Source organism: Mixophyes fleayi, chromosome 8 (genome assembly GCF_038048845.1).
Source record: "Mixophyes fleayi isolate aMixFle1 chromosome 8, aMixFle1.hap1, whole genome shotgun sequence".
Taxonomy (NCBI): Eukaryota; Metazoa; Chordata; class Amphibia; order Anura; family Limnodynastidae; genus Mixophyes; species Mixophyes fleayi.
In genome coordinates, this window is record NC_134409.1 from 78,149,801 (window position 1) to 78,163,024 (window position 13,224).

A 13,224-nucleotide genomic window follows, 5' to 3' on the forward strand; every position below is an offset into this window, starting at 1 on the left:
CAGTAGCAGAAATAAAGTAGTAATAATTCCACTGTATATGTCATTGGTACGGCCTCATCTTGAATACTATGTTCAATTCTGGAGGCCATATCTCTAGAAGGATATAAATGCATTAGAGACTACAAAGAAGGGCAACTAAAATGGTGCATGCCTACAGCACAAAACTTACCCGGAAAGACTCAAAGATCTTAATATCTATAGTTTGGAGGAGAGAAAGGAAAGGGGGATCACGATAGACACTTTCAACTATATCAAGGGTTTGAACAAGGTACAGGAGGGAAACATTTTTCAAAGGAAAAGAAATACTAGAACACAAGGACATGCACTGAAACTGGAGGGAAATAGGTTCAGAGGAAATTTGAGGTAAAACTACTTCACAGAAAGGGAAATGAATAAGTGGAATAGCCACCCATCAGAGGTGGTAGAGGCTAATACAGTAGAGCAGTTTAAACATTCTTGGGATAGACATAAGAATATCCTTTTAAAGAATAGATGATTAAATAGGCTTTAAGGTACCATAGGTTAATAAAAAAAAATGGTCAGACCAGATGGGCCAAGCGGTTCTTATCTGCCATCAAATACTATGTTTCTATATTGGGGAACTCCTCTGCCTCCATTCACAAAAGCCGGGCCCCTTGGCTTTTTTTCTTTTCTTCTTTTTTGTTTATAGGTCAGATAAATTCTCAGGTACTTTATCTTCTCATGTTGCCGTTTGCATTTATAGTTTTCCTTCAAAAGACTCAATAAATCCGGCTTTACCTTTAGCTATAAAATCTCAGTTTGGTCAGTTGCTCTTAAACTTTGAGAGAGCCCCATATAACTGGAGCTATTTGAAAACGGAGGAGAGCAAGATTTAAAGTTTAGTCAAGAGCACATCATCAGTATACCGGGCAAGCTTACGTTCCCGGAGACCAGTCAATATCCCACTAATACTCAAGTTGACGTTTATATAAGAGGCCAGGGGCTCCATGAGGAGGGTAAATAAAAGAGGTGACAAAGTACATCCCTGACTTTTAACATATTTAATTTGAAATGAAGATGAGGCAAAGCCAATCGTTTTACAGCTAATTTAATTACAGTTGATTGGCTGAAGTAAAGGGTTACTATTCCACAATGGAATTTCCTCGAGAAGTCCATCTCACATAGTGTGTGACGTATAAAAGGCCAAGGGACCCTGTCAAACGCCTGCTCTGTGTCTAAGGCCACCACCAGAGTATGGTCAGTCACCTTGTTTGCAGTGTAGATAAAAGGGCTTTTATTTTGTTTTCTGCAGTCTGACAGCCCAGGATGATTATGACTGCATAACGATATACTAATGACACAATGACTTCGGCTAGTCCGTTGGCAATAATTTTGACATGGTGCAAATGTTATAGGAATCAGGTGGGCAATCGTCAGGGCCCAGTGCTGCGGCACTTAAGTGATTTGATCACCTAAGTGAAGTGATCTCCTTGCCCAAGAAATCCCTTTGTGCCTGCCAAAGCCATGACAGGTTGCTCTCTCTCTCTCTGTATATGTTACATAATTAAGACTGTAAGCTCCATTGGGGCAGGGACTAATGTGAGTGAGTTCTCTTTAAAGTGCCTGCCGAATTAGTGGCACGATTAAAATATGATGAGAATAAATGACTATCTCAGTCATCCTATTTGGTAGACACTGCTTAACAATGGGCTATAGAGTGTGTGATGCTGAGCATAATTCACTAATTCTACACTAAAACTTATTTGGACTCCTCCCAATCTATGCCTTCTCACTGAAGTTCCGCAATATTTTTATTAAGTGCTTATGAAGTAGGGCGCTTTTACACAGAACTGCCAATGGCAGCAGAGCACATTTAATTTCTTTAATTTAGTTTATTCATTTTTCACTATGCATGTCAGCGGTGCTGCAGGCACCACTGTGTACTGGAGCAGCGTGATAGGCGCCTCAGATGCCACCTCCCCCGCTCCCTACACAGAAGGCTCCCGTAGGTTTAGACAGGTTACTTGTTATAGCTTTTGACTGAAAAGACAGCACTCCTGAACGCCACAGAAATACCGCCCCTCAGTGCCAGGTACCGTAGGCTGGGAGCAGCAGCTATGCAACAGACAGCTCTATTCGCCCTCAACCAGGAGCTTGCAGCAATCGACCCCAATTAGGTCATGTAAAACACAGTGGTGAGGTGGAGGCTCCTACTGCTGCAACCCTCCACTAGTAACAGACATGACAGGCAGATCTGTCCTGTGACCGTGGCATATCTAGACTGGGCTTGAAGGGGGGAAGGGCTGTATTTCCCCCTTACTTAGACACCACCTCCGTCGCTGAATTTTCCTCAGTGAAAAGTCATCCAGAACTGACAGACTGTTCTATCTGCTGAGGAATAGAAAGTAGGCCTTTTGGTAGAGAGAAATATGGATTAGACAGATGGCTCTCTATTAGTCTAAATTGGGAAACATGTTACCTATATATTGTATTAGACCTGTTACTCTGCATTAGGGAATCATTTTGCCTAGACAGATATATATTCTATATCTGTTAATTGTCTGCCAAAACCTTAGTGCTCTACACACCACCTTTGCACTTTTGTACATTTTACCAATATTTCTGAAATATATTGTCTATCGATTCACTTACTGTCTGTACTGTGTACTACAGTCTCATTTTTGATCCTACTGTCTCTACCATCATGTATGATAGGGGGAACTGTTCCAGCTATAACTCTGCTTTTGGGGAAATCCATTTTGTACTTTACCTGTTTCAGATGCCAGGCAAAGCTGCCACATGGAGGTTTAGAACCAGTAGTAGTGATGTTGGAGCTTTCCTGGGAAAAGACTGTCCATCAGGGAACTGACAATGCATGCAGCACAACCTATGAATGAACACATCCCTCCAAATTTTTTCCTATTGACTCCAGCAGGGGATCACCCTTCTCAGGTTGTTCTGCTTCAACAGGTACTAAGAGCCTCCTTGGGTCCAAAACCATGTAAAGTTAGTTTGGTTCAAGGATCATTCTTGCTAGAAAGGTTGTTGGAGACTAGCTAGCAGATTCCAAATCCACTCAGGAGGAAGATATTCCAAGGGGACTCAGATTATGAGGATATGTATAGAAGAAAGACTGACTCCTCGGGTGTTGAGGAACTGGTGTTAGCAGATCAATAAGTCCTTAATATTCAGGTTCAGTTCATTGCCTTGTTCAAAAGGAAATAGGCTCAGTTTCCATTCCATCCTCCCTGCACTTGAAAGTATTCTTGGGAGAGGTCTGAAGAACCAAATAGGAAGTTTTAAGTACCGCAGAGGTTCTAGCTCAACTACTGTTTCGCATAAGGATATGTGGGAAAATGGGAGATTCTACCTAGTGGCCTGTCTCACTAATTCACCCCTTTTCTTATTCCAAATGCTGCTTCTTTTATGGACTGCACGGACAGGAAATGTAAGTTTGTGACGCTGAAGGTACATTGCTCAGAACAATTCTTGTGGCCGCATGGGTGTTCAAAACGGTAGAAAAGTGGGCTTAAGCAGCTTGGTGAGGCAAATAACCAGAGATGCTGAGTTCGAAGTTACTGTCATTGTCATGTAAGTGAAGTGTCTGAGTATTGGGGAGACCCTGTATTTGATGCCAGAACATCAGCCTTGGCGGTAGCAGCCAGTACTCTCTAACTTGGGTCATGGGAGGCAGATAAGGGCACAAAAATAACTTAGGAGCGCTAATTTTTGAGGGTTATGTGCTCATCGATCCTGAATTGGACAAATCATCTCTCAGGCAGAAAAGGCGCTCTTCTTTCATTCAGTGTCTCTAAGTCAAGCAGCCAGAAGTTCCTGCCCTTTTAATTCTCAGGGAAAATGGAGGAACTTCTGTGAGGAGCCAGCCTTTTGCCACACATGGGAGGAAGCATCAAAGGGGTAAAGAGGCTTGAGCAGGCATTTTGGTTCGAAGCCCACTGAAAACAGTCCATATGACAGGATCCCTCCTCACCCAGAAAGATCCATAGTAGAGCCCTATCTCTTTTTGTTTTGGGACCAATGAATCAGGTCTTCGGACTCATGTCTTAGAGGCATGTTAAAAATAGGTTACGTCTTGGTGCCTCTCCTCTATCCCTCGACAGAGACAGAAGACTGGCCCGTCAGAGTCCCTATTTTTGTGTGGCGGTGATTGTCTCAGTCCTGAAGAAGCAGCAGGGTTTGGTTTGTTGCTCAAACCTGTTTTTCATACAGAAACCGAATTTGACTACAGGCCCATTCTGTACCCGTTTTCCCTAAACCTGTAGATGCAGGTAGACAAATTCAGGATGGAGTCTACTTAATCTGTGTGACAGGATGGACCGCCTATGCCACCCTGTCTGTTGTTGCTGGCAACCGGCTGGGCTTACTTTGCCATCGTCCCCTTTCGTTATTCCGAATACACCCCTCCTGCCGCAGTGGGAGGGGCCTGCTACCACCACTGAGCTCCTTCTATGGCACTCAGGACCACGTTCCTTCTGGGTAACTGACGCTGCTAGTGTACCTCGTTGCTAGTGTACCTCGTTGCTGGTGTGCCTGGGCGGGTACACCTGGCCTCTCACTATAGATCAGGGTTGCGGTGGATGGATCCCCCCCTGGTCTATCACACTAACCAGGGCTGCATGGGTAGCAGGCAGAGCGGTGGTACTGGAAAAGCTTGGGTCCAAACCTCAGACAGTCAGAGAACGGATTATATTTTGGGTCCAATCTGCAGATCACAGGAATACAGCAATATTGAAGATGTTTTCAAGCTGGTCTTGAAGCAAGTGATGTTTTTTTGCTCTCACTGGTTAAAGGTCCTAGTGATCAGGTCAGTTGAAATCAGAAGAATACATTTCAGTGTACAAGTCAGTGCATTTATACAGATTTGGACACAGGCTATTTTTAGAATCAGGATGTACCCTGCTTAGCAAAACATAAATTTACATGCATTGCAAGCTAACGATATTTACATTTGTATGTGAAATTCTAGAAACGCTGTGATGTCCTATACCTGGTTTTCAGATGCAGAGAATCCAGGAGCCAGTCTTAATTAAAAGTTCCTACCTTCAATGTTGGACCGTCACACATCAAAAGATCTAATTAGCAAGGGGCCTTTTTTCAGACCGTTTGGAATACATATTCACACAGAACAACAAAAACAAGCCAGTTTCCCACAACACAATACACAGAAGGCTTTGTAAACAAAAGCTCATTGTATCAGATATATACATCAGAAATAAGGTATTTCCTTTAGAAAGGGTTAACAGAAAAAAACAACTTTTCTACCCTGGTTTCAGAGATAACAATTTCCTATCTCACAATATACATAATATAAAAAATAAGTGCATTGGCAATTTCTATAAATCAGCGGCCTGCGCTATTTCCTTTAAATAAATTCATACCAAAAGTTATTTATCAGTGATCCAGTCGCAATCTGTCATCAACGACATGGAGTGAGGTGACTTTGTTAAAAAGAGGGTATGTCTTTGAGCCTCCATCCAAGTGGTTCTTCTCTACTCCTAAATGTAGTCTATTAGTCCACCATTTGAGCCTTCAGATTTATTTCAAAGTTCTTACTTGGAAAGTCACATTTTTACTGGCCATTGTTTCAGCAAGAAAAGTATCAGAATTAGCCAAACTGTGTTCCAAACCATACTTGCAGCCTAAGGTGGTTTCAATATTTCACTTGAACCAGGATATAGTTAACCCTGCTCTAGGATAAAACTCATCATTGGAATGTGAAGAGTATATGCAGTTGTTAGATGTGGTCAGAGCCTTTAGGATCTATGTAAATAGTACTTTATCCATGCATAGGATAGCCTTCTGCTTCTTTATGAAGTGCAGAAGAGAGGCTGACCAGCAAATCGTTGCCAGATAGATTAAGGCTATGATTCAGAAGGCTTATTTTTCTGCAGGGAAGCAAGTGTATGAAAACAACTTGGCCCAATATACCAAATCTGAGAGTTCCTGAGAGTGACACTGCGTCTCGGGCAATCAGTTGTGGAAACCTGGTCCTCCATCTATACTTTTACAAAATTTTACTGGATTTAATATATTTGTATCTAAAGAAGATAGCTTTGGACACAACTTTGTCTGAGAGTAACATCCCCTAGGGGAGCTTTGGAATGTCCCCAAGGTGTCTCCCAAATTGGAAGAGAATAGAGAATTTTTGTATGTTAAATCTATTTCTCTGATTTCATTTAGGAAAAAGGGATGGGACGCAGAGTTCCCATCCGTATTATGTTCTGTTTGAGGGTTAGTGTTGTTCACATTGTCAGTTATTCTTGTTTTATTCGTGCTTTCAGTCTTATCCTATGAGACATTGCTATTTAAAAAATGAATTTGACATTGATGGTGAGGTATGTACAGGTAGTGCCTCAGATTCTAATAGTTTTAACAGTTCAAACTAAAAGCCTACTCCAGCACGAGCCATATATAACCCCAAAATAGCACTGTCTCCCAAATGGAATCTGATAAATTGATTAAAATGGATACAAAAATGCTCATCATGCAGACTGTGGGTGAGGTATGTGGCAGATTTTACAGCTCATACTAATAGTCCCAGAATTGATTAAGGACGCTCTGGGGGTGGTGAATCAGGCATCCTGAGAAGATTTTCAGTAATGTGATTCCATTCCATGTCCACTTAACCCATAATCATTGAGCCAAGATGGAATCTGCCTGGTCATTCTCCAAAGTACGTTATTTCAAGGCTCTTTGCTACCCTGCTGCCAATCTGATGTGGACAACTCCGATGGTTGCTTTTAGAGCTTACCATTTGGTCAATGGGTTTGTGTCTGAAGGATTATTGAATTCCCAGAGCTCCTTTAGTGCGTTAGCAATCTAATCCCTCATTTCTTCTTTATGCATTAAGGTGTCGCTAAAACGTTAGCACTTTTACATTTCTGACAGCCACACCAACATCAAGCTCTATGATGACTGAAGAGCGACTGACCAAGACACGGGGGGGAACCCTCAGCAAATTGGAGCTTTTGAGTGGACTTTTAATCCACTAAGAACATATCTAGGATCAAATATAAAGTATGCAATAAGGAGTAGTGAATACTACCTCTGTCCATCTGATAAATTGCCCTCCAGGCATCCTAAAGCTCATGGTGCTTAAGCAGTGATACAAGTTTGCAAGATACTCTGCAGGTTTCATTTGCTATTTTAGTAGACAGCGTGCAGAACTTAAGATTCAATACAGCATTGAAATTGCTGATAGTCACTGTCAACCCTGTACAAAGAGTTTTGTGAAAAATTATTTAAAGAAGACTCCCTGTCTTGCGTTTGGGTTATAATTTGATGCTAATGTAATGGGCATGGAGTTCTCCTTTCTCACCAGTATAACATACCTCCCATGGTGATCTATTATAGATGTGTCAAGATGAATGGGCACTAAAATGTGCAGCATATAATGACAGCCGCCTTTCTTCTTTTTGTGGTACGGGTTCACATACAAGACCTGAGGAAATCCCTTCCATATCAGGAATGGGTTTGTTGAAAGTGTCACTTGGAGAATCACCACATTAGCATTTACAATATTGTAAAGCCATTGTGTGCTTTTGAGGTATATTCAGCTATTTAATATTTAAAGTCATGATTATAAGACTCGTGGCAGGTGCAAATGTGAATATTGATCTGAATGGAGTCTGACTGTCAGAATCACTAGGTGGAATTGAGGATACCTGCCAGCAGTTGGCGCTACTGAGTACTGAGGCGCGGAGTCTAACACGCCCCTGGTTTTCACCAGGAACCCCCGCATGGAGGTATGGACTTTGCTGCAAGGGACGTGCAGGTTGCGGCCCTCAGTATCAGTCAGCTGGCGAGGTAACAATTGAGGCAGCAGTGATAGCCCACCAGAATGGAAGAGTAGTCAGCAAGCCAGGTCAAAACCAGAGGAACGGATATAGCCAAATCAGAAGCAGGAGAATGGTCAGGAAGCCGGGTCAATACCAAATATCACTCTAAGCCAGAATCAGGAACCAAAGGAGAAGTCAGGAACAAGCCTGGGTCAGAATCCAAATAACAGCAACATAGGAACAAATGCTGGAGCACGGCTGAAGACCAAATACTCTGGCACTAGACGTATCAGAGGCTGCCTTATATACCCTAAGGTGCCTCCTGATAGGGTTAGGGAGATTTTGGCGGTAAGACATGCTGACTGCAGACAGGTGAGCAGAGATAGCGTCCCGCTGCTAGGCAACAGGACGTGGTTGCTTGGAAGGTGCAGGCGTCCGTCTCCTGCACCAAGTGTCAGTGCGGAGATGGCGCCTGACATTGACTTGGAGGAGGAATAGATATGTGGGGCCTGATTCATTACAGACATGTAAAACAAAGGTAAATTGTATTACTTTTTAAAATTCACATATATGTGGTATACACACGTCCATATTATACTAGAAGCAGATCTAAAGATATGTTTCTTGTTGAATACGAGTCTAGGTACTTTGTGCTCTAGCAGACAATACACTGCAGGATACGCCCAATACATATCAAAAAATAAGAGTTTATCCACCTGTCATAAATAACAAAATTACATTTTAAAAATTAGTTTTCAAGTAAATACATTTATCATGATGATTAACACATATTTTAGCATACATATACAGCTATCATCACTAGTAATCAGCACTTACATTCAACCTGTAGCTGATGCAAGTGATACAACAGAAAAACACATACTTTTCAGACGCTCAAAGCTTGAAACTGATGTTGCAGCGTGCGCTCGAACTTGGCCTGCCCTTCCGCTACACTGACTACATGCATATGTCCAGTTCCCTCCCCCTTCTGCCCCATAAATCGTAGGCTATCATAAAGGACCTTTGCGCTCGTAGACGAATTGGATGTTGCTGCGTTCACTTGCGTATATTCAGATTCTGGGCATGAGCTGATCGATTTTACACAAAATACAGCATGTTTCTTATAGAATCAGACTTAAGAAACTGCCTGATTCTGTAAGGGTTCTGTTCAAAACCACTTCCTTAATTACAGCCATGGAGCCAGACACGTGATATAAACGTTTTAAACTTTATTGCAGAAAAGTATAATCCAGGTAAGGCAAAATAAACAGCAACAGTTCAGGCTTAATGGAACAATGGATTTCCAGATCTTGGCAAACAAGCAGTAAATAATAAAGAAATGCAGCAGATAACTTAACTGAAACCAGTTTGTAGTAGCAGCCAGAAACTCGCAGGTAATCCAGGAACAGAGAGACACATGAGTAGGCTAGGAACATCAATGACCAGCAAAGGATTCAGGAATAAGCAGGCATATATAGGCCACAGACAGGTGAGGATAATTAATTAGCAGTGCTAGTTAACCCCTAATAGAGGAATGGCCGAACAGCAGCTCCTCTGGAGAATCACAGATGCTGCAGGGTAATGTGCACACAGGGTAACAAGGCAAATCATAACAGGGTAAAATGCACACAAAGAAACAGGGCAGATCATAACAAAAATGCACACAAAGAAACAAGGCAGATCATAACAGATTCATTATTTGTCAACCTTATTATGTGATGTGTTTTTCAGCTACTGTGTACCACTACTATTTTAGATTCAATTACCTCAATAAACCATACTGTACAATAACAAAAGAACCCCTGTTTCAAAAAAACAATGTAACATTTGCTTGGGTACAGCAAAATATATAAAAAATATTCCTAACAAAACCAGTGCAATGCAAAAAAACAAACAATGGATGCAGTTTTGTCACAGACCCCTGGCAGCAAAGCTGGTTTAAACCTTATTCTGTTTGATAGTGCTACTGTAACTTACATTGTTTTAATCTTTTTGAGAATGATAACAGGAAAATATTTACGTTTGTACGCTGCCAATAGCAAAAATCAATGAATTACCATACTAAACAGTATATGCGTTATCCCTCCTTGGAGTCAGATGTGTTTTTTTAACACGTTTTTTATAGAAGTTAAGATTCAATATATTTTGCCTTGATTTTTGTCTTTTTTTGGAATCTGAAGGTTCTCTGCACCCCAAGAAGAATTGTATGAGTCAGTACTACAGATTCAAAAGTCTTGCCTGAATCTGTGCATTTCTGGCACAAGCCTGGATGACCTCTATAGCCAAATGCTGACTCAACTAGGAAAAACACTCAAAGACCTAGGCATTGTGCCGAAAAGATGCAGTGACAGTCAGATTTTCAAAGTAAGTTTCTCATCAGTGTAATAAAAACAGTTATTGTTTTGTTAAGAAATTGTTATACTTTTACATATTTTATAAATCTGTAACTTAACTTTTTATCTTGCTGTACTGAATTACATCATCAGGTATCCAAGTAGCATGTGAAAAATGATATAAGTTAGAAAATAAGTCATCTATAATTTGCTGCATTGTTACTTCACTGCAGTGAAGCTTAACTGGGTAGGGTTTATTGTGTGTCAACAGAAATAGAGATGTCTTGTAGGTAGCTGCTGGTGGGAAAGAAACTTTGGGTTTGAAAGTTGGAGATTGAGATGTTGAAAGAACACACAACGCATGGTTGGTCCCCTTCATAGCCTGAGCAATCCTGGTGCCTCCCCGGTGATATAGACATGCTGTGGCATTGTTGAACTGGACCTTTGCCACCCTTCCTCACAGGACAGGGCTGAGCTCTTACCAGGGCATTGAAGATCACCTTGAGTTCCAGGATGTTTATAGAGAGTTAAGCCGCCGCCAGAGTGCAAAGCACCTGAAAGATTTACTAGAGGGTGCCCGCCCACCAGCCCCTGGGGCTGGCATCCGTGGTCCTCAGAGTTCAGTCCAAAATGGTGAATGGAGGAACCTTATCATCAACATTTATTTATATAGCGCAAGCAAATTCCGTAGCGCTTTACAATTGGGGACAAACACAATAGATAAACAATACTCAGTAAAACAGACAAAGAGGTCAGAGGGCCCTTATTGAGGTTGTTGCCCCTCAATCACTAAAGGAGCAACTGACGAACTCTTGAGGACAGTTTGATGTACTGACTGATCAGCTGCAGGTGAAACTTGTTCCACTTTGAGATAAGTTCGATCTGGAACATCCTGGAATGGAACCTTGCAAACTGTACAACCTCAAAAGGTAGAGACCTTCCTCCTAATACCTTCATGCAGACACCAGACTTAACGCTAAGAAGATATTCACTAGTACATTTAAGGAGAGGATCTTCTCTGGCAGTAATAACCTCTGTCGGCGGATATCGAAAAGCTGCCCTAAGAAGACCGTCCACTGGGAGGGAATCAGGTTGGATTTTTTTTGTAGTTCATTATCCAACAGTACGATTCCAAAGTTCATCTCCTGGACATGGGCGTGAAGCAAGGCCGGGGAACCCCCACCTTGATTATCGGGTTGAGCAGGTATGAGATGATTGTCACCCCCTGGCTCTCAGCAAGGCTGCCATGACTGTCATGATCTTGGTAAATTCTATTAGCACCGTAGACAGGCCAAAGGGCAGGACCCGAAATTGGAAGTGTTGGGACTGTATAGAATATCTGAGGAGACACTGGTGTCTCTCCCATATTGGAACATGCAGGTAGGCATTCTTGATGTCCATGGACAACATAAACTCCCCTGTTCCATGTTGGTGATTACAGACCTCATTGAATCGATTTTGAACTTGTCCACCTGTAGGTGGATATTCAGTAACTTTAATTTGATGGTGGGTATAAAGAACCCATCAGGCTTTTGCACCAACAAAATGGCTTCCCATGGAGGAGACCTCATCAAATCTACGATTTTTTTTCTCTGTGACAAGATTCTTCTCTCCCAGGCATCTGTGATGGAATCGAACCAGTTGCCCCGGAAGTGAAGCAGATTGGCTCCAACCACAAGAACCTCCAGATGGGTATACTTTCCATTATGCCGACTGCATGTCGGCAGGCTTGGATGCCTAGCTGCCCAGGCCTGTTTTCCTCACTCCCACAAGTGGCAGAGGTTTGACCTCTGGATGCCTAGCTTTTTACCTTGCCTGGGGGAAAAAGGAGTGAAAATTAGGGCCCTGAGGACTAGGGGCCTTTACAGGAGTAAATGGACTCTTCCCACCCCTGTGACCAGAGAGAGAATCTTTTCCAGCTTGGGATCGAGCAAAACCTCCCTTGTGAAGGGCAATAACACAAGATCCCATTTGGACTTTGTCAGGCCCACAGCTAGAGGTTCCGATATGTAGATACTGATGAAGCAGAGATTCTGGCCCATACAAGTCAAGCGTCTATGACTGCTTTCCCCCAGGTATATTGAAGCCTAATGGATATGTTCCCCCAAAGTGAGCAAATTTGATCCGACTCTTCTGATTCACAGGCCCTCAGACAGCTGCTCCAATTATGCTTCCACTACCTTATGGACCCATGCTGAAGCTAATTTGGGTCTGCGGCCGAGAAGATAGACTGCAAGGAGACCTCAATCTTCCTATCCTTGACATTGCAGTGTTTGGGATAGGAATAGTGGTGGTTTTGGACAGGTAAACTGTGGGAGCATCTACCTTAGGCGAAATTTCCCATTTAGTCTACAAAAGGGACTGCACAGAAGATTTGTAAGTGGCGTGATACCTGAAACTTGCGGTCATGCGTAACCCCCATTAGTCCTTAGCTTTTTCTTCCTACTGGTAGGAAAGTTCTGAGCCAGACCCCTCCCCAGGGCTGGAGGACTGCTGGAAGCTGGTGCTTTTGGGGTCTGGATGTGGAAGAAGAATCCAACATCCTTTCCAGAAAGGATGAGACCTGTACCAAGCTTTGCACTAACTATGTAAAAAAAAAAACATATAAAATCCCCAAGCAGACTGTTGTGAGCCAGTAAAGAGCTGCTATTCTAGTTGTACATAAAATGCAGAAGTGTCAGTTACACGCATTTACAAATATATGATAAGCCACTCGCCCTATGAAAATGCTTCTGCTAATAGGGTGGTCCTAAGTTTGAACAATGAGAGTCCCTATATTGGGTCACATATTCACAGTTATTAAATTTAGAGATAACTTGCCAAGAAGTACCCCAGAAACCTCCAAATGGCAATAGAGGACCAGCACTCCGTCAGCTACTGATACCAAATATGCCTTTTAAACCACAAAACAGAAATGGAAGTTGCTTAATCAGTTTATAGATTCACATCTTTGCACCAAATTAACCAGGTCCTGAATCCAAGAGGGCATGTCAGATTCATTAAGGGGTACCCGAAAGTCCCTGTCCCCAACTTCCAAGGGGAGAAGAACTATTATCTGTGGTTCCAGAGTGGCAGAAGAGGGATGATTCCTGTGCATCTCCCTACTTGCTGTAAGCTGCTGAGATAGTGCT

General features: G+C 42.4%; 1 protein-coding gene across 7 annotated transcripts in view; it reads left to right on the top strand.

The window, feature by feature from the left end:
- The window catches only part of XPNPEP3 (X-prolyl aminopeptidase 3), a 133,919-nt gene that overhangs the window by 89,816 nt on the left and 30,879 nt on the right, over positions 1 to 13,224 (top strand). For all 7 annotated transcript variants that reach the window (XM_075182779.1, XM_075182777.1, XM_075182774.1 and 4 more), the window contains one exon: positions 9,941 to 10,124. In XM_075182779.1, the coding sequence (XP_075038880.1) occupies positions 9,941 to 10,124 (184 nt within the window). The remainder of the gene's footprint in view (positions 1 to 9,940; positions 10,125 to 13,224) is intronic.